The sequence below is a fragment of the Parasteatoda tepidariorum genome, chromosome 6 (genome assembly GCF_982258835.1).
Source record: "Parasteatoda tepidariorum strain Cologne lab strain chromosome 6, Ptep-v5.0, whole genome shotgun sequence".
NCBI lineage: Eukaryota > Metazoa > Arthropoda > Arachnida > Araneae > Theridiidae > Parasteatoda > Parasteatoda tepidariorum.
In genome coordinates this window covers 105,449,916-105,472,545 of record NC_141760.1, presented here as the reverse complement: position 1 = coordinate 105,472,545, position 22,630 = coordinate 105,449,916, and the positions used below count along the sequence as shown (strand labels likewise).

Genomic DNA, 22,630 nt, shown 5'->3' with positions numbered 1-22,630 from the left:
GTCAGAAATCATTAGCGTTCCAATAACCTTTTACCCTTGATCCCTCTTAAACTGCTATAAAATAATTAGTTCATAATTAGTTAACGTTAACCATTCTAATAGCCTAACGCAAATTAGATACAAAGCGATTTCCTCCAAGTCATTCAATAGGATCGCCATACAAAAATTGTACCCCCCCCCCTCTGAAGACCATTCTAATAGCGTAACACAAATAAGATTCAAAACGTTTTCTCCCAATTAACGGATAAATGCAACATTATTAAAGTTTGTATTGCGTCAGTTTTTTTGCAAATTTTTAATCTTATATTAAACAATCTTTTACTATATAGTGAAAATGATTTATTCTGCAGATAACTCTTTTATTTTGCATCTTACAAATTAGACAATATAATTCTTAAACGGGTGGCCGATACGAGATTTGTCATGGGAACTGTTTCCCCTAGAAGACCAAAAATTTTTTGCACAAAATGTAAATTTTTTGGCATTAGGGATTTAAAATATAAAAAATATGCTTCGTTTAATTAAAATAAAATATTCATTACAAAATTCTAGAGTTTGGACCTTAGTTGGACCAGATCAAGTTTATTTAGTTGTAAAAGTTCTGTCAAGTTATAAAAAAGTACCGACAACAATGGAAAACTACGTCACCCATCCTTAGATTTTTTTCTATATAGTTAGAAACATTTAATTCATTAATCATGTGTACAACTTTTGTGCTCAATTTTTGATTGAGTGATCTTAAAACAGAATATCAATATACAAAATTAAAAATTCTAAAATTACTTCTAACTTTTAAAATGCTAATTAGAATGTTTAATTTAATGGTTTTTAAAGGACACCAAAAAAGGTAGATAAATTATTAGCACTCAATACTGCTCAATTACCTGCTGATGTCAAATTAGGTTATTTTAACTGTACAACCGGACCTTAAATCCTAAGTCCTATACGCTGCTTTAAATTTCAAAAATTCAATCATTAAACTACTAACTGCCGAGGAAAAGAAATTTGCTCCCCTACACCAAGCTTGCTTGATTGGGTTATAATATTCGATTATAAAGGTTATATTATTCGATTATAAAGGTTAGAAGTCAAGAATATACCCGTCCAACCATTTAATTTCTTGTTGTGGTATTTATATTATATTTACAGCTACGTAAAAAGATCTTTAATTGAGTAGGATTCTTTGATCTACTGCATTATTGAGTTCCGTTTTTATCTACTACATATTTAATGTCTTAATTTTTTGAAGACATATAGACATATCTAGATTTTAGTATTGCTCGGATATATCCGTATGTTGCTTCATGTGTGCATATTTTATCCAAACTCTCTGCCACAATTTTGCTTCATATTTCCACAGTCAGTCTGAGAGCAATGTTGGGGTTAAACTAGTTTTGGACAGAAGACATGGGTTTTACTGACTTAAACTCTTAAAGTGTCTAAAACTTTGAACTTTGGTAAAAGGTAAAAATTCTATAGATGTAACCATTGCACACATAATTACACATATTAATAAATATTTGATAGTTTTTATACAATTTGCTTTAACTTACTAAAAGAAAATAATATAATATAAATATTACTATAAATATAATATGAAAATATTTATAAGTTTTGAAGCTCCACAATTCATTGAACAACAAAATTTAATACCTTATTCTTTGAATATGAATAAATATGCTTTTAATACTGATAAATTATGTTTTTGCATAAGGATAAATAATGCAATATTAGCAATAATAGCAAACTTTTTTAGAGAAACAAAAACTTCTCTTCATTTTGTTTCGTGTTCAAAAATTAGCCTTTTATTTTTGGCAATATTTTTTTAAAATTGTGACATAATTTAAAAAAAAAAAAGGATTTTTGATAGGATGGTTTAAACTCTGGATGAATACATTCAGTCCTAAACCTTGCCAACTTTGCATGGGAGTGGTAAATAATAATTTTGAATTAATAATTTTTTGTTTAAAATTCTTTCTTACATTTACTCATTGAAAACTCAAAAAATTGTTTTTTGTGTCTTGAGTTGTTGGAAGCCTGATTAAAATGATCGTTATTATTTTTTTTAAGGTTTTGTTCACGGCTTACCTCCCCATTTCAGCTCACCTTCCCATGAATGCTGAAGAAGAATTTGTTCTTCCGCCTGAACAACAGTTGCCATCTCTTGCTCACCCTGTTGAAGATAAACTTGGTATTATCTTCTTATTTGATCTTGCTCATTTGACCTATTAAATATCTATTAGATTTGTTGTTTGTCTAAAGTAAAAACTCCCCTAACCATTCGTCTCAACCCGTGTCGTGACTATGGTATTACTATTTCAAGTAGGGGTGTGGGGTCACTGTTTAGGACTGGTTTTTGGCTGTGGTGGACGAGAGAAGGGGAATCTTTGTCACCAGTCTATTGTGTTAGCCTTAGAGTGAAGAAAGCTATCTTGTTCCAGTGTGCTATTCTTGTTTCCATAGCAACAGATGGCCTCAGATTTTGCGGCGGGGGGAGTTCTTACCATAGACAAACTATACTTGCTACCTATTTTGTTCTTGGGTGACCAATTTGAGCAAAAAAAAGTGTCTGAAAACTTTTTTTTTAAAAAGTGGTAACTTTTTGAATATTTAAGCCACTATTTCCTCATATATTGTGGTACATAATAAGCTAATGATTTTTTGGCAGTTTTTCTTTTTCTTCTAATTTGTGACAAAAGGGATACCACCATTTGCACCGTTTGCAAAGTGAACTTTTTGCACCGTTTATAAAGTGAATATCCTATTCGTATTCACACGTTAAAAAAAAATCCAATATTGTGATACTTGCATTCATTCAATTTCAAAGCATTGCTGAGCAAAAAGAATAAGTTTCGTCTCTGGTTTCCTCATAATTAAAAACATAATTTGTCACATAAATTCAATATTCATTACAAATAGTAAAAAATAATAATTTAAAAATTTATTTACATCGTTTTCCCAAAGTCACAAATTTATAATTTTTTAATATTCACTTATCCAAATCTGTGTGAAGTATCTAGATCTATAATAGCAATATTGTTATTAAATTATATTACTAATATAGATACAGCGTTTTTATTTCTAATAATGATACAGTTTATAATTTTGATTTTCATTCAATTATGATTTAGTATGTAAGTATCAAAATTTCATATAATAAGACAATAAAGAAATATATAAATTTTTTGTCATAAAACTGGAGTTTATAATTTCTTAAATGCAAAAAGTGCTAACAATAAATAAATATACTCCTACATAAACATTTTTCTTACCATAGATCAAACTATAATGGATTTTGTATTTTCCTTTTAAAGGTTCGGATGCGTCTCTCCAGCCCGACGTGAACTTTGTTCTGTATATCCCTTCTAGAAATCAGTCTCTACTCAGGATATCAGACAGTGAGGGTAAGTCTCTAGATTTGTGATTTAAAAAAAAAAAAAAAAAAAGAATGAAAGAAAATTAGATGTCTTTTAATTTAATCGATTTTTACTTTTGAACAATTTCATACACCTACCAACCAAAACTCAGATAAAATGTGTAAATAATACCCTAGGCACTGCGACATTGTCACAGTACATTACATTACAGAGTTTTGTGCAGCAGAACAAAATGTTACTTAAACCCAAAAAAGGAAGATAATTTTTATCTTCCTTTTTTACAGTTGTCCCGTATATATATATATATATATATATATATATATATATATATATATATATATATATATATATATATATATATATATATATATATATATATATATATAATATTTAAGAAACCACTTAAAATTGCAATAACAGTAGTATATGGGGCGGGGCTAGAGGACACATCTAAACTCCTTATTTATAATCATTTTAAGCCCTTTTTGACAATTTTAGCATCGAAAAATGACATAAAATCTTTTAAAATAACAACTTTTGAAAATCAAAAACACTAAAAAATTACGTGTTTTGTTTTGAAAAACCTCTCATTTTAGGGTAAAAAACAACTTTGAGTACCTTTGAAATAAAAAGTATGATAATGATCACCTTAAGGTGAAATATGAGCAAATAATTGACAAAACAAGTCATATAACTTAGACAAAGTTGTTTTTGATATGTGAATAAACTCCAATATTCAAGTTTTTTAAAAAGGAAAAAAAAGCAGCGTCTCCCAAGATGGAGACACTGATTTTAAAAATATTGAAAATAAAAAGTAAGGAAAACTTAAGCTTCTTCTAATTCATAATCAGAAATTTTGTTATTTATCCAACCTTTGAAATTAAATATATAAATACCTTTGTTAATTTTCTTCATGCTTTTATCAGATAATTCTCCTTTACTCAAAAAATATTCTTTTTCATTATCTAGTTTTGCAACGACTGTTGCTCCATATTTTGTATCTATTTTTCTAAGAGATATTAAATTATATTTACCGACTTTTAAATCTCTTAAACTATAAATATCTGTACGCTTCTTAAGACTATTGAATTCTTCCATTTATTATATTTCGTTTTTATAAACACATATTCATTTTCTCAGGATTATTTTTTTAATATACTTATTTATAATTTCATAATTCATGCTTCATTCACAATTTCTATAGCTTTCTCTTTTATTTCATCATTTTCGATTTTCTTTACTAAATCTTCTAATATATCAATATAGGTTGCTTTTCACTAGTATATAAGACATGTCAACCGTCATCTATGAAAAGGTACCCCAGCATAGAGTCGAGTTAACATGTCTTATATACTAGTGAATTGTAGTTGTAATTTTGTAGTGGTAGATACGCTACAGTACTCCCCCACTAGAATTATATCTGTGATAGAATTCGATGAATGAATACCACTAGTTGAATCATTGCTGTTTCTGTGCGGTTGAGTCGGGAGAGCTGTATTAAGATCACCGTACTTTTTGAGTGCTGAATGTGAGAGGTGTATTAACTTCACGGTCGTAGTGCTCCTGAGTTGCCTTTTAGCAGTCGAGCGTATGCAAGCCGACGTTGTGTGCTCGAGACTGAGTAGAAACATTGCGAGGAGGTGGATAATGTTGCAGTCACAAGTAGCAAGTCAACTGTTCAATGTGGACCATCCAACGAAGTAGGCGTTACTGCCGATGTAGGCGTATCCAGATCAAAGTGGGCGTTTTTGCCAAGGTAGGCGTGTTCACATCACGTCCGGGTCACCAATGTGGGCGTTTTTGTCAAGGTAAGCGTGTTCACATCACGTCCGGGTCACCAATGTGGGGGGTGTAGTTACAAACCATGTCAACCGTCATCTATGAAAAGGTACCCCAGCATAGAGTCGAGTTAACATGTCTTATATACTAGTGAATTGTAGTTGTAATTTTGTAGTGGTAGATACGCTACAATCAAATCATCAATTCCAAATCTATCGTGTGTTTCATTAATTTCCATTAAATCACAAATTAAACATACTAAATCATATATTTCTTCATTGGTTTCCAAGTACTTTAATTCTTCCGTTTATTAAGAACCGTTTTTTGAAGTACAATTCTTATAGTACGTGCATTTACGTAATGAACATCCAGGACATAAAATTTTTGCACATTTTGGTACTTCAATATCTAAATCTTTGGATGGTATATTTCATTCTTTTAGTATCTCTTTTTCCATAATTCCTCCTTTATATACAAACGTACCACCATATAAATCATAGAGATTTTTAATATGTAATTTTACATTATTATTACTAATCCAGAGCTCTTTGTTATTAGGAGTCCTTTTAAATCTTAGACCATGTATCTCTGTAGTACATTTACGCACTATACTCAGTTCTTGGTCATCTAGTTCACAGTCAGGTGTAAATACACTAATTGTTTCACCTAAGGGCATTTTCGTATGTACCCACCCTATTTCTCGTGCTATCTTACGATTTGGAAGTATAAATCCTTGAATATTGATAATCAGAGTTATGTCATACATATCTATTAGAAAGCGTTTTTTATAAATACTTTTCAAAAAGCTTTCTTTTCAACTTGTACAACCGTCTTTTTCCAAGTATTACATTTATAACACGAGGTCATATTCATAGGAAATCCCTTCTTATCTAAAGTTAGAAAATACCCATATTATCAGTTTTCTTCTTACATTTATCGCACCAACGTCTATTATCCATATTTATTAGAAAATGTTTTTTTAAATGAATATAGAAGATATAAAATATAGAAGATATAAAATTAATATCCAAAAGGTACAGTATTGTAATCATCTAAAATTCTTCTTTATCAAACCCAAACATGTATCTTTTATTTGTCTTAATACTTGAAATAATTCGATCTTTTTCGATTTTAAATTGATTGATTTCTACATCTAAACAATCTTTTTCACCAGTTATTATTTTCATTCTATTATCAAAATCTAATACAGTTTCACTCTGGTATGACATTTTAAATCCTTTAACTTCTCCGTGTGCAGAATTATCATTCAATATATAACCATAATCTTTAGAAGCTCCAGCTAACCAAGATGCTATGTATTTATCATTTTCCAATTCATTTGTCTATTCTCCTAACATGCATCCTGTTTCAATTTTAATGGTTCCATCGTTTATATACACTACACTATCTGTATCATAATAAAGTACTTTATCTCCTAATTTATCTAACATTTCATATAATCTAATTCTAGCTGAGCCAGTTGTAAAAGCGGCTATGTACACTTTGGTATTGAAGTTATTTTTTTCAAATTTATCTTTCATTTTATAAGTCATTTCAACACAATCGTCATTCAAAAAATTCATATTTATATATTTAATAGTGTCATCTAAAATAATTCTGTAAAAATCTTCGATTTCTATTACGTATTCTGTTTGTTTCATATTATTTCTTTGTCCAAACTTACCCCATAAAGAATTTAAACATATCTCGGCTATAAATCTCAAACCTGGATTGTCTTCAATTTTATCTAATTTTATATTCAATTTTTCTTTAACTACTCTTCTGTTCTCATTTTTGAAATTGTTTTTTCCCTTTATCGCATGTTTCCAGTTTTATCTTTAAGAACATTTTAACATATTTTTTTAAAGAGTTTGTTTCATTTATTTTCAAAATGCCAAACTTCATAGATGTTTAAAATCTCATATCCTTTTTTAATTGCTAGTTTCATTTCATCAGTTGTCCAAGTTCCTATCATACATCTATCCTCATCACTATGTTTACATTCAGAATTTCTTATCTTGTAACAGATATCACATTTTTTCTTCTCCAAGGCTGTTATGAAATGATTACATTTTATTGTTTCTGAACAACTTCTACATAATGAAAATATTAACTTTTCTGCTTTATTAGGTAGTACAGGAGGATATAATTTTTTAAAAGTGGAAGTACTTTACATTTAATTAATTCATACCAATTGTCATTATAATTTTTAGGATTATTTATCTTTTTTGGCTGTTTAATGGGATAGTAATCAAAGTAATTTACAGTTGGATACAGTGAACATACATCGATATATCTACCTTTTTCGTTATCTTTCATTTCATATTTTAATTTGGTAGGTTCACATCTTCCTCCAAAAAATGTATCTCTGGGATTTAAACGTTCCACAAAATCTCTTTTCCATTCTTTTTTCATGTATTTTTTCATATCTTTATTATTGTCAAAATCACATTCCCATATTCTTATTAATTCATATCCTTCTGAGGAAAATAATAGATGAGGAAATAATAGATGAGGAAAATAACCTTTAGCTAATTCATTCAAACCAAATGTTTTTCGAAATTTTTTAAGTGGACACATTGTAAAATTAATAGAGTCTATAAATCTTATGTTATATCCTTCTGCTTTCATATATGCTAACTTATTTCCCTGATAAATTGTAAATATCTTTATATGATTTTTGAAACAATATTTAGCTAAAAACTGAAAACCAAAACCTTTTCCATAATGAGCTATTACAGTATATCCAAAATGATGATCTTTAAATAACCATTCACAAAATTCATTTTCATTTCTAAATTTTGTTTCACATCCATTAAAATCACGGCATATAGCCAGATTTACTTCATGAATTCCACTATCTTGCATAGTTTCCACATCAAAAAATAAGTATTTTTCAGTATAATCATATTTACATTTAACACACCAATCTTTCTTATTGCTTATATTTTCAACACAATTATCTTAACAAATACCTCCTTTACTATCTTTATGTTGCATAAAACATTCATGACCTCTTGTCACAAATTTTCTGCAATTCCAGCATTCATATTCACCACATATTACACGTTTACATTTCAAACATTTCCAAAGCACTTTACAAACACTGAAACCTTTTGAATTTGCCTTTATAAGATTATTAAAACATTTCTGTCCTTTAAATTTACGATTACAATCTTCACAAAATATTTCTTCTCCTACACAATCAGATTCTTTAACAAAACACATTTTAAAGGGCATTTATGTTGATCACTTCTTTTATATCCTATTTTACAATAATTGCAATAGTTATTTTTACCTAAAAATCCAGTCATAGACGTAATGACGTCAAAATGATTTATATTCTTATATATAAATATGCAAGTAAATTTATATTCACCACTGTATATAATTTCATTCCCATTTTCTCTACAAACAATATTAATTTGAATATCTAAAAATTTCTCAAATATTTTAACTTCTTCTAAGCAACATACTTCTAATGCAATATTGCATAAATCATGTAATTTCGCAGCTAAAGTTATTTGTAACATGCGTCCTTTTCTAATTTACAATATTTAATTATTCGATAATTTTTCAATACATAATTTATCACTTAATAAATCAGGATTCTGAATTGCTAAAGCTGTTACAATTGATCTAGCTAAACAAATATTATCATCATTTTTTATTTGACAAATACTTTTCTTTTAATTGGATCAGTTTCAGAATACAATTTTAAAGCCATATGTCACCCTCCATGAGATAATTCAATGTCATTAAAATCAAATATACATTCTGTTATATCTAATTCTTTATATTCCATTAGGTTAGATAATTTATCAATATATTCTTCAAAAGCTACTTTAGTTGGCATCATTTTATCATGAAAGGGTGTATTTAATTTTGTATCATAAGTAATTACATCTATTTTTCCTACAATATTTCCAATTGCTCTTTTAAATATATTTTTTAAAATATTATGGTACTGTTCAGGTAAAATTTTGGATCCTGCAACTCTATATTATTTTCTATATACTCTACATTTCTTGATAAATTCACCTCTAGATTCAATAATTTTATAATCTGGCTTAAAAAATTGTTTAAGATTTACTTCTCTTTTAATTTTATTCTTTATCTTTTGAGGTTTATATATAGCATTTAAATTAGATTCAGTTATTATATTTTTTTCTTCTTTTGGTTCGAATTTTCCATCTTTATATCTTAAATTATATGAATCAAAAACTTTTCTTAACTGATTTCTTTTACAAGGATATTTATTAAATTTTTTTGTTTTTCTTTTCAAATATTTAGAAGCATCCATTCCTAAATAATCTGTTAATATAGGCTTATATTTTCCTGTTGTTCTGACGTATGAAATTATGGAATCAATAATATTATCAGTAACAAGAATTTTAAATTTAGTTATTAAAGCTTTCAATTTTTTCTTACTGAAAGTTGAGAGTACATCACTCAGGTTTTTAAGCACCTTCATCATGTCTCTTATTTATTAGCAAGTAAATTTATAAAGGCTTTTTAAAACTCCAACTTGTTTGTTTTTAAAAATTATTTTTATAAAAGTTCTTCCATTTGTTTTAATTCTTCCATTCTTTTTATGTGAATTTTACTTTTAAAGTGTCTCTGTTTATGTGTATACGAATAATATCTTCCACAATCACATTGATATTGAATAAATTTTTTTTAAGGTCACATTTAATACATCTTTTAAACATATATTTTTTATTTTTGTAAAATTCTTTTTCTGATTTTAAGAGATTACAATCGCTGCAAACTTTCTCCATTTATAAGATGGTGTTTTTATAAATGAATTATTCACCTATAGCAACCCATTGAAAATATCTCGATGAGTGGTAATTTAGATGACAAAATCAAAGAATAAAGACCAGATTCATTCATAAATATTGTTTTTACGTCAATATTTTGGTGGTCACGTTTCGTTACCTCTGAAAAATTAGAAAATTTTATCTTATCCTCGATATCTATATGATCTATTATTGCTTTTTTACTATTTGAATATTCCAAAATATTACAAATATCCTTTCCTTTAAACCAAGGTTCATTATCTTTATCAATTATATTCATAACATTTTTATTATTAAAATTTAATTTATTATTCTTAATATCAATAATATTATCCATAGTATTTATATGAGAATGTTTTTTTTTAAAACAGATTACTTTAAGCTTAAAATTCTGGTTAAATCTTTAAAAGTCCCTAGCTGGATTTATCATTTATAAATGAATTCCATATATCTTGATATTTCTTTTTCTCTTTAATTTTTATAGAATTATTAATATTGAAAAGATCACAAATCTTCGTCATATAAAACAAGTATTTAAAATTCTTTTCGTTATAACAAAAATCTATGAACTTGTAAAATAATTAATTTGCCCCATTCGTAAAATTCAGTTTATGTTTTCTTTTCAAACTATTAAAGAAATATATTCTACTTTTGAGTCGCTGCTTTAAAAAAGTATTTATATCAATATTATAATAGGATTCATCTTCAGAACTATCATAACAAATTTCTTTCTTTTTAATTTGTTTAAACACTTTTAAATAATTATCAGGAATATCCATTTATTTACGAATGTTTTTTTAAAAACACACTATTCCTTGAAAGATACGTTATCAGTTTTTCAAGAACAACTTTAATCTCGATTTGCTCAGTTTACTTCCGGCTAACGTTCCGAAAAAGTTTGAAATCCATCCGTCCGTCCATACTACACTTCACACTTGTATACATTCATGCTTTATCAGTAAAACTTCGTCATTATTAGATTGCAACTCTGAAGTAGTATTCCTGCTGTCTGTAGAGCGGCCCACATAGTATTTTTTCCTACAAGTTAAACATTCAAAAACTAATTTTTGAATGCTAATTTTTTTTTCTTCTTTTCTTATACTCCTTATACATTTACCTGTATTCACCTGCGTAATTTCAAGTTTTTAAATTGTTTAGTTTTTGCACAACAAAACAAAATTTAACATTAAGTTGTACTCCCAAAACAGTCGCCCTTCCGATTTTTTAATAGAGAGAGAATTGAGTGAAGCCCTATTCAATTGCTGTACTGGTCTCGTAAATGGTAAATAATAAATGTTTCAATCTTTGTAATAATAATTTTGAATAATTCTGTATATCACTATCCGTATTCTGCTTAGCTACTACCATCAGGTTTACGATATCAAGGTTGCCTCGGGTCTGGGAAAACCTGGAATTCTCAGGAAAATTTATTTTAAAAAGCAGGGAATAGTCGGGAAAGATTGCAATTTTTTACAAAAGCCTAGAAAATTCTTGCATCATGCTTGAAAAATAACTAATCTTAGAATTGTCAGTAACAGTAATCAGTTATTGAGATTCAAGTTCAATAATTCCAATGTCTATTTCAATTATTTGTTGTAAAAATTTCTTATTTTAGTGAAACTGGCCCATTTAAAGATTTTTTTTTTCCTCAAAAAATCTAATAGCACAATAAGCCTTACAAATAAAAAAAACTCAGTTTTCTGATAAAAAAATTACATGGTATAGATAAAACATGTTCTGGATTTCATTGAAATTTACGTAAGGTCTACTGGATTTTTTCCTGTCCATGTTGGTAGCTATATAGCTATATATCTTGTTAAAGGTATCTGATGTATATGAAGTTATTGCATATTACGTATATTTCAGGAAAGGCTCTTCCTTCCAATGCTTTTTTTTTTACCCCAGTGGGGAGGCTTCATGACTAGGACTGGGCTATAAATCGATATATCGCGACATATCGATTTAACGCCTATATCGGCAAACCGATACAGCAACTTTCATTCCAAGCGATGCATCAGATCTGATTTAAGCCGTCGAGTGAAGAAGACGATATAACGATATAGCGATACACGCAAGGACTTTCTCTTACGTTCCGATGCCAACTCGCGCTGTGGAAGACGATATTGTTTCGTTATGTTGAGACGGCCTTGACTGATGAGCGGTAGAATCAGAATCACTTTTGAGACCTTATATCGTTATATCACATGTTCGTTTTCGCACCTTCGCGATTTGAAATCGTTTCTTGTAGATTATTTTCAATGGGATTAACTTCGTGATCGCCGTCGTAACCTTGTTCTGAACGCAATCTATTATTGAAAAGAATTTATAAAGAAAAGTTTCTTCATTAATTAGGTAAGTTTTTTATTTATTTTCTGACAAAACTTTTTTTATATTTTTAAATGTGAAAATTATCGGAAATCTAATTTAAGGCGCCCATAAGGAATTAAATTACAAAGTAAATTAATTTGTTAGGTTATTTTTTTACTTTCTTTTAATTTATTAAAAACCTTTCGGATAAAACTTCTAATAATTTAATGGGCTTCTATTACTGATTTTAAATTTATAAATCTTGAGTTGTTTTTATTTTTAGAAATAAAGTTAAAACAAAACTTATTTTTTGGACATAAGTCAATAAACTTTACTTGTTCAAAAGAATTTGAAAAGTTTGCGAATTTTATTCATTTCTTTTTTTTTTTATCAATTACTACTTCGTTTTATTAGAGAGTAAAATCATTATTTTTTTTTAATTTTCGTTTTATATAATTAGTTAATTAGCTAAATATATTACCGAATATCACAATTCTTTTGTTCTTATTTTTAAGAATTTAATTAAGAAACTTTGCCTTACTTTGTTTTTCGTTCATAATTCGGTCATTATTTAATTTAATTTAATTATTTATATGAAATAATAATAAAAATAGTGTTTAAGAAGCATTTTTTTTCTAAAATTTATTTAGCTCTTTGTTTTAAGCATACAAATAATTTTTTAACGAACTTATTTTTTAAATTTTGTTCCTATGCTGTTAGGTAAATATATTGATAAATTTCACTTTTATTTATTTTTTTATTTTTAAACTAAGAAATCTTTTGTTATTTGCGCGATCATTTTTAGAAAATATAACAAAACTTGTGTTTACTTCTTCATTAAGAATTTGAACATTACGATCGAACTTAATAATTCTGTAATTATTTACGCATAATAGTACAAGCAAATATTGATTTGTTTAAAAAAAAAAAAAAAAAAAAAATATTTTTAACACTTTGTTTTAAGTGTATAATGAATTTCTTAACAAACTTTTTTTTTAATTTTTTAAATTTTTTTTCAATAATTTCAGCTAGATATCTTTATAAAATTCCCTTTTTATTTTTAAACTGAGAAATCTTTCAGAGAACGAAAATTTTAAGAAATTATTACAAATCTTATGTTTACTTTTTAGTTTAAAATTCGAACATTTTTAATTTTAAACTTCGGCTTTTAGTCAATCTAACTTTTATTTTAATTAAAATATATTTTGAAATTTTAAAATCAGCTTTTGTTTAATAACAATATTTTTTTTTCATTAAGGGTGTTTTAGGGGTTAACTTAAATTAAGACTGCTTATACCTTATAAACGATAAAGAAGTGCAAATATTTCATTCTGTATCTACACACATTTTTTCAATAAATATTTTAAGTAAGATTTGTACATCTTAGTCAATTTATTTAATATCTTTCTTTAGCAAAACATATATATTTTCAAATTTATAAATTGATTTAAATCAATATGCGTATGAAGTCTTGATAGAAATCTGACTTTCTGTGCCTTAAAGTAAATGAAATTCAAAAATACTATATCGTGATACATCGCTATATCGCGATGCAAAACTGACGATATATCACGATATATAATTTCTAATATCGCCCAGTCCTATTCATGACCCTTCTTTGCCTGAGAATTCATCTTCATCCTACGTCCTGCACTTGATATGTCAAATGTCATGAACGTCTTCTTAAGCTAGTTTCGTCTCGGGCTTGCTGAATGCTGTAAGTCTAGTATATTTCGTTTATTTATTTTTTAAAGTTTAAATAGGTATTAGTAATTTTTTTAAAAACCTAATCTGAAGAAAGCTACCTATCTATGGAAGACATTTTAAAAATAGGGGGTGTCAGGAAAATTTGAAATTCCCTAAAAATAAAAGTTGGAATTTGAAATGCATGGCTGCCAACTATACTGGATTTTGCCAGTTTCTACTGGTATAGTAAAAATTCTTCTGGTTTTTGTGCATTTTAGAAAATTACCTATTAAAATAGACTTTTTGCGCTGATTATTGCTTGCTGGAATACTTAAATACATAATAAAGAGAGCCATTTATAAAAATCTGTTTAAAACTTTTTTTTGTTCTGAAATTTTGAGTTTATTATTATTCAGAACCCCCTTTCCAAATTAATTGGAAAAACCTTTTAACTTTCTTTGATTTAAATGCCTATTACTATTCCATATTTGGATTTCTATAAAGTAAAATAAAAATTGAAATACCATTAAGAAGATTGAGAAGTTTAAATTTCCACAAAGGAAGTCAGAGAAATTAGAAATATCATAGAAAAAATACAAGAATTATTGAAATTCCATAATCTTAAATAAAAATAATTTAAATTTTTCATCAAATGTCAAACAACAAGGGAAAAACTTTCCTCTTTTCATTAATTCCTTCCTTTTGTTCCTTCCTTCACAGTGAGTTAACAAGAATTGCGTCTTTAGAGTTACGTATAACTAATATTTGAGCTAACCATTATGAATAGTAGATAATTTATCACTTTGGTCATACTTTAACATGCGAATGTACATTCGTAAATCAATGGTGATATTTCAAAGGAAGGAAACGTGTTTTCTTAGAGGAAATAAAAGAACATTAAACAATTACAAAATTTCGAGTATTTAATAGTTTCTTATTAATTAAATAAAATATTCGCTGTCGAGAAAGGAAAATCAAATAAAAAAATTCCAAAATAATGTTTTAGAATAACAAACTGGCTCATGTAAGTATGAATAAATATTTCTAAATACAGTCAAACCCCGCTATAGTGAACACAGTTTATAGTGAACTCCCGGATATGGTGAACGAAATGTTCGGTCCCGTGCCTTGCTATACCCGTATAATGTTATTTTTTGTGGATATAGTGAACCAAAAAAGTGATGAAGTTGGATATAATGAACTTTTTTCTGTCTTCGACTGATTTTTTTCTTCATTTTTTTGTAATAATTTTGAAATTTCTACTTCAAAATAAATACATATACCGATTTTTAAAACCATCTATAGGTAGCGATAAGCATTTTTTTCTTGTTTGCTTCTTTTATCTTACTTTCCCATCCCTAAACAAATCAAGTAGATGTTTCCAACCCAGGCAGATGATGCACCTGTAAGGTGTCAGTGGGATCAATATGCATTTTTTGTCAGAGGGAATGAGTAATTATTCATTATTGGTCAAAGAGTTGGACACTAATGTGTGTTGATAAGGTCCTCATTTCAACTCCTTTTTGCTCTCAGTGCAATTAAAAAAAGCCTGCAAACAAGTGTCTCAAATTTAACTATGGCGAGCAGTAAACGTAAAATGTTCTCCATTGATGATAAAATGGGCATAATCAGAAAAATTGAAAATGGATGCAATCAAGCAGATATTTGCAGGGAATATAAACTATCCAAACCTACAGTTCGTAACATATGGAAAAATAGGCAATTAACAATTTCTACTCATGAAAAAAATTTAAATGGCAGAAAAAAGGTGAGAAAAGCAGATCACAAGGGTATTGAAGAAGCATTACTGAAGTGGTTCAGCATTCAAAGAAGCCGCAATCTTCCAGTATCTGGACAAATGTCGATGAATTTGCTAAGCGATTTTACGAGATTACTTTTATGTTCTCGAATGGCAGGTTAGACAAGTTTAAAAAGTGGATTAACAGAAATTCAGGAAAAATTATCTCAGAGTCGGGAAATGTTTCCATGTCTGATGTTGAGGACTGCTCAACAGCTAAAGATTACTAATTTTACCTTTTTTTTTGTACGCAGGACGAAGAGTAATAAAAAATAACAAATTTTTTGCTACTACATAATATTTTTCAGTCATTTATTTGAATAACGTGTAATAAAAGGGTGGAATTTGGGAGCCATTAGTTAAATTGCCCGCATAACGGATATAGTGAACTCCTGGTTATAGTGAACCAAAATTTCGGTCCCTTGAAGGTTCAGTATAGCGGGGTTTGACTGTAGTTCTTCATATTTAATATTAGCCAATTTTTTTATTCTTAACAGTTTTGAACATAATGTTTAATTCATTTTGCCAGCAGTGTAAATTTTACAGTTTTGATTTGTTAAATTATTAAATTCATTTCTCCAGCAAAGTCAGTTCCTTAGAGTAGGGACGTAACCCCGTGGTGACGCAGAGACATTGTCGCAGAATGATTGCAGAACGATTTTTTTCTTCTGGAAGTAAAAAATTTTGGTTTTCTTTTCTGCAGAAATTTTCCAAAGATTTTATCTTTTCTTCAAAATTATATTTAAAAGATGCCTTTCTCGTGCATTGGAATGGAAAAAAGTTCTTATGATTATGCTCATAAAAGCTTGTGCTCATTTGAGAATAATCTATACACAATAATAAACGCGGCTGTGTGTGTGTCTGTCTATAATCACAATATATAGCCCCAGAAGCCTCGCCCAGGCACGAAACTCGGCACATAATTGTGTTTTGACATAATGAAGAAGTATTTTTTTTCTTTTTCAAAAATTTGGATAAGTTTTTTAGTTATCAGTCATTTTGTAAGAAAATCTATGCTTTTTCGTCTTCAAAGAGCCATATTCAAAAAACTATTAAAAAATGCATATACTTTTCTCCACTCTTATAAATGTATGCTAATGCGAACCTTACAATTGAAATATTAATTTTCGACAACTTAAACCAATAATATACGAAGGAATTAATAATTTAATTGTAAGGTTCGCATTAGTTTACATTTATCAAAGTGGAGAAAAGTTTAACTTTTGTATTAAAAATGTGGCAACATATTCGATACGTAAATAGAACGCTTCGCTTTGATCTGATAATCGCTTTCCTGCTATGTTTTAAGAAACTTTATTTGTGAAAACCTTTAGCGTGGCGGACAGCTGGCCGCCTTAGGCGGCTAGTAAAAAATAAAGAATAATATGAAGTAAAAAATTTGGTTTTCGTTTCTGCAGAAATTTTTGTTCTATTTTTAATGCAATTATTACTTATTAGTTTCAACACAGTTTTTAAAATCCTATATTTTTAATTCCATGTTTACTACAACAACTGAATCTCAAAATGAAAACACGATTTTACTAACCCCCTTATTGAAGAGTCCGATTCCCGTGATTTCGCCTTCGATCATTCTCCGTTTTGGAAATTACATCTACGGATTTCACGATTTTTTATTATTTATTTTTAATGTGATGAAGATATACAAAATGGGGAAAAAAAAGCAATAGTTAGTGTGTTTCTCCCCTACAAAATGCGATAATATCGCCCGTAATATTAGAATAAAAAAATATTACATATTCAGTTAAAAAAATAATTTTATTTTATTTTATCCGGAATTTTTTTTTTGACGCTTCTGTTACTTTAAATTAGTAGCATGTATACTTGTTATTATTTAAAGTATCTACGAGAAAGATATTAGAACTGGAGAGTATGACGCAGAAAACACGAAAAAATTCTGCCATGGGGAAAGTAGTCACTACATTTTAAAAAAAGTAGTTGTAGTTAATATTTGTAACAAAGTAATTGTAAGTGTCGTAATAAACTACAAAAATAATGTAGTTTTCCCAACTACTAATTAAATGATTGCAAAGATATTGACACAAAAATTACAATGAAAAGAAAAACCAGCATCAGATTTTAAGTAAACTCGCTATTAAATTGAATGTAAGAATATGTAAAATAAAAAACAAATAAATGGAGCTGAACAGTTCCTATTTTGACTTAAATGATAGGTAAACTCTCCTTAAATGGATGTTTACTTAAAAGTTTTACAGATATTTAACTTAATTACAGAAACTTAAATAATAAAAAAAAAATTGTCTCTGTGCTGTTACAATCTACGCTGTTTTGTATGGATGTTGTTTTGTTGAAGTCCTTAGCGCGGATCCTGTTTATGGTATTTTTGTGCACTCACAATTTAACAACGTCAGGTTATATCGTAAATTTTTGTTTAGATAAAATGAGTTGTTACCTCAAGTATTGATTGTATATGTTTATATATATTTATAAATAGAAAACATTTTCTCTTTTCAGGGTGATCTTAACAATGAATCCATTTTAGAACTGACTGGACCAATTATTCATGAATGGGTAAGATTATACAATCTTGTGATTCTTCCCCTAATTCGCAGGATTCCGTGATTCTCAAAACCGCTGATTCGTGGATTTCCACGAATGAATAATTTATATTCCATCAAAATTTTCTCAGAGTTCCCCTAATCTAAAATTATGCAAAATCTCGTTAACGAGATATTTAATTACCCCTAACTAGTACCTTCTTTTTTTCTACCAAATTCTCATTCATGCACAATAACTTTTTTACGTAGCTTTGTAAAAAGATTTTAGTTTTCTTCCTATATAATGATATTCTATCAAAAGTTGCTGAAATGACTAATATTAAGAGAGTTATAAAATATTTTTAAATCTACTGTCAAACAATATTAGATAGACTATTCAGGGGTCTGTCCAGGGTAAATTTACTACCATCTAGCGGTACCTTCACAAATTCAACTATTGGGAAAACGCTAGTTTCACAAATAACAAAGCAAGTTCTCATGCAAAGCCCGTTCTCTTTACAATCTATGGAAGAAAAAAAAAGAAGCTTTTCTGCCAGCTGTCTTCATAAAGGTACCTATATGAAAAGGTAGCACGTGTTTGGTCAGATAGTGCTATGTGGTAAGCCTAACACACAGGTCACTTACGCCATATCGAAGTGAGCTTTTTTTCGCTGAGTTTTTTAAAATGAAACGATGAGGCTCTCCCTATAAATTTTACAGGAAATTGAAATTCAAACATTATCTTAAACACTATTGTAAATTAATTCTAACAGACCTCTATTTTTTTATGAACCATTTTTTTCTTCTGTGAAACTGTTTTCTGAATGATCCAGTTGAAAACGTTCTCATAATGAAAATAACTTTTAGTGCTAGTACTGTTAAATGCATGTTTTTATTAAATTGAAGTTGAAATTTAACTATGGACAGTAATTTTTATGGATTTTGAAATTTGGATAAATTTTTTTGCCCAAAATTTTACAATAGCAAAATTATTTTTGAATATATGGGGAAATATATATAGAAATTTACCAGTCATAAATCAGTTTTATTTGTAGTGACATTTTGAAAATATTTCCTTACTTTACCATATTTTTGTGTTTTTAATATAATTTTTACGAATTATGTTTAAATTTTCACAAAATAGGTACTTCTAAAAAAAACCTAGACAGACCCCTGAAATAGACATTTTTTTTAATATTGTGATCATGCTGAATTAAAAAAGGAAGAACAGATTTCCTTGTTTATCCAATAATTAATTTCTTTCGAATAATGTTGGTTTCATTTTTATCATTTTGCAATGAGTTCATGAAATCTAGTTACCAAATTTTAATTAAAAAAATAGTTTTAAAAGTTTTTCGAAGTTGAACTTTTATAATTACTTATAACCTCTGTGGCAGAATTTTTTGGGGTTTCTGCGACAAACCTCTCTAGCACTAATATCTTTCTACAAGATACTTTTAATAATAACAAATATACATCTTACTAACTTAATTTAAGGTAACAAAAACGTTGTGTTTACAAAAAAAAAAACCTATTTGAATAAAATTGTATTTTAAATGAATATGTAATATTTTTTTATTTTAATATCATGGGCGAGATTCTCACATTTTATTAAACAAGAAAACACATTATTTCCTTTTTCGCATTTCGTGAATCATCGCATCAAAAAAAAAAAATTCAAAATCGTGCAATCCGTATCAGTGACTACCGAAAAAAAGTTCGATGGCGAAATCACGCGAATTAGATTTTCTGCTTGGATTAACGAGAATATCGACGCAAAACGACCGATTTCTTGAATCCCCAATTTGAATTTCGGGTGGCTTAATAATATCGGTATATTTCAAAAATTCACGAGAATATAGATAATAGCTGCGCAATAAAAGACATCGAGATTTCTAAAAAACAAAGTAGAAATTTGTAGCAATAACTGACTCAAAGACCGATTGAAATACTTCATGGATTAACGAGAATATCAGCGCAAAATGAGGGCGTCAAGGAATGATTTCTGGAGAGGAAAGAAATCTTTCAACCTTTCTGCAAATCATTATTCTATATTTTTCATTCTTCTCAAATAAGAATAGAAAGATCGTAAACATTTCTTCCCCTCCGATGTGCGAAAAAGGCATCTTTTAATTGTAATTTTAGAGATAAAAAAAAATTCGGCTAAAAACCAAAATTCATCAAGTTTACTTATGTAAAACCAAATTCTTTTCTTCTTAAAAGAAAATTCTTTCTGCAAGAACTCTGTAAAACACTCGAAGATACTGTAAGAAACACTGTAAGAACTCGACAATGTCGCACGCAATTCTGCCCCGGTGCTTATAACTTTATAAAGTTTATTAACTAATGTCTATGAAACTGATCTCAATGAATAAAATAAAACAAAAAGTTTTCAAAAACATTAATTGGATTTTACATAAATGAGAAAGTAAAATTCTTTTTTCTGCCCCGAAATGAGTCCTTAAATATGCTCATGGGTACCACTCTTCAGTCCTGAGGACTGCAATCAGTAAAAAAAAATAGTGCGTGGAGTTCCTCCGCGAGGAAGAAGTTAAACTTCGTAACCTGCGACGTTAATTGTAGAAGAATCAGCAGTCGTAGAAGGATCACGAGTTCTATTCAACGACTCTTTTTCCTGCTCCGCTCCCTTCCGTGCTCTGTAATAACGGTAATATTGTGCATTTTTCCCTCGTGGACCTCTTGAACCAGTGGAAGTGCTTGTGGTTGCCTCATCATCCAGCCCTGGAAAATGTATTTGTATTAATAATGTATGTGAATGCGTCATAGTGTAATTTCAAAAGGGAAACAATCAATTGATATTCACAAGAGACGTACCTTGACATAACCTTATAAATCCGTCGCATTGTCCGTGGGATTGTTTTCATTCATTTTTTACAATTGTTATCCACTAAATTTGAAAATAAAAAATACTACCCTATTAAATTATGTGTGTATCAAAACAAACTAAAAAAATATTTATAGAAAAACAATACTTTTATTATTTTTATGCTAGCGAGAACCAAAACAATATGGAAATGAATGAGGGAAAACTGGATCCTACCACGTAATTTCCCGGCCAATAAAAATGTAGCGTTAAACGTTTAACGCAACCTTGTTGGAAGTCGCATAAGAAGTATAACTTCAAAAAAACCAGTGGGCTGAATTCCATATTACAATTAATATCTTTTCAATTTATTTTTTGAATTTTTCAAAATAGAATTATTTCTTTCTTAAAAAAAATTCATAAATGCTTTAGTTAAAAATAATTTTTAAAAAAATTACTTTTTAATGAAAATATTATTTTTAGTAATTATCGCAATACGATGAAATAACGGTGTGACATAAAAGAATAGGAATGATAAAACTTCCGACATCTTCAGTGTTGAATCTGCTTGAGTTTATTCCCCCCCCCCCCTCATTTTTAGAAAGGTTGAAAGAATCAAAATTCGATGCTCAAATTGCGAGTTTATTTAAAAAAGAAATAAAATTTATAAAGTTAGGACTCAAAAATTGATGAGGAAATTAAAAATATGTAAAGGTATGAAACGCTCCAAGAAAAAATGGGTAGTTTATATTTTTCTGCAAATGGAGTAAAGAGAGATGAGGTGGCCTTTGTTTGTGTTGTGTTTGCTGTAAAAATATAAACATGTATATATATTTTTTATAAATTAGAAAAAATAAATAAGTCATTGATATTATATGTGGGCCATTCTCATGAAAAGATGCTTTTTTGCAGTCATTGGACAATATATTTCTAAAAATTCTGTTAAACAACTCTAGACCTCGTTAGTTAGTAAAAAAATAAAAGCAGTCTTAAACATTTTTTTGAGTGTCACCCATGAATATGATGTATTTAGAAACATGACGCTAGTTCAAAACTGAAACGACACTTCTGCACTCACTTCTCATGTTATTTCAATGAGAGGGGAATGCAGAAGTGTCGTTCTAGTTTTGAATCAGCGATATATATATATTTACATCGGATTGCCGAAGAATCCGATTAGAAAACAAACGAAGCGGGATAACGTAAAATCGAGGGGAGGGGGAATCAAGTATATTTCTCCAAAAGTGACACAAGATGAGCTACTTAAAAAAAAATGCGTAGTCTGCGTAAATGTGTAAAATTTATTAAAAAAGAAAGTGTCCTTAATTATTAAATATTTTAATAAATGTCCCGAAATTTTTGTGATTTTTCCAAATTTTTGTAAAAGTTAACAGGAAGAATAAATATTATTTATCTAAAGAAGAATTGAAGAAATTTCAAATTCAAAAATTATGCGATAAAGTCTTGATAGTGTATCAAATATAATATTTCTTTACACTTCCAATGTTAGAGACCCTTGATTTGGTGGCATAAAAGCATTC

At 28.4% G+C, this 22,630-nt stretch overlaps 1 protein-coding gene across 1 annotated transcript in view; it reads left to right on the top strand.

Moving 5' to 3' along the window:
* LOC147808262 (GPI-anchor transamidase component PIGS-like) overlaps positions 1-22,630 on the top strand; it is a 36,717-nt gene that overhangs the window by 7,617 nt on the left and 6,470 nt on the right. The window contains exons 3-5 of the mRNA XM_087166339.1: positions 2,071-2,191; positions 3,315-3,404; positions 18,243-18,299. Of these exons, the coding sequence (XP_087022465.1) occupies positions 2,113-2,191; positions 3,315-3,404; positions 18,243-18,247 (174 nt within the window). The 5' untranslated portion in view covers positions 2,071-2,112 and the 3' untranslated portion in view covers positions 18,248-18,299. The remainder of the gene's footprint in view (positions 1-2,070; positions 2,192-3,314; positions 3,405-18,242; positions 18,300-22,630) is intronic.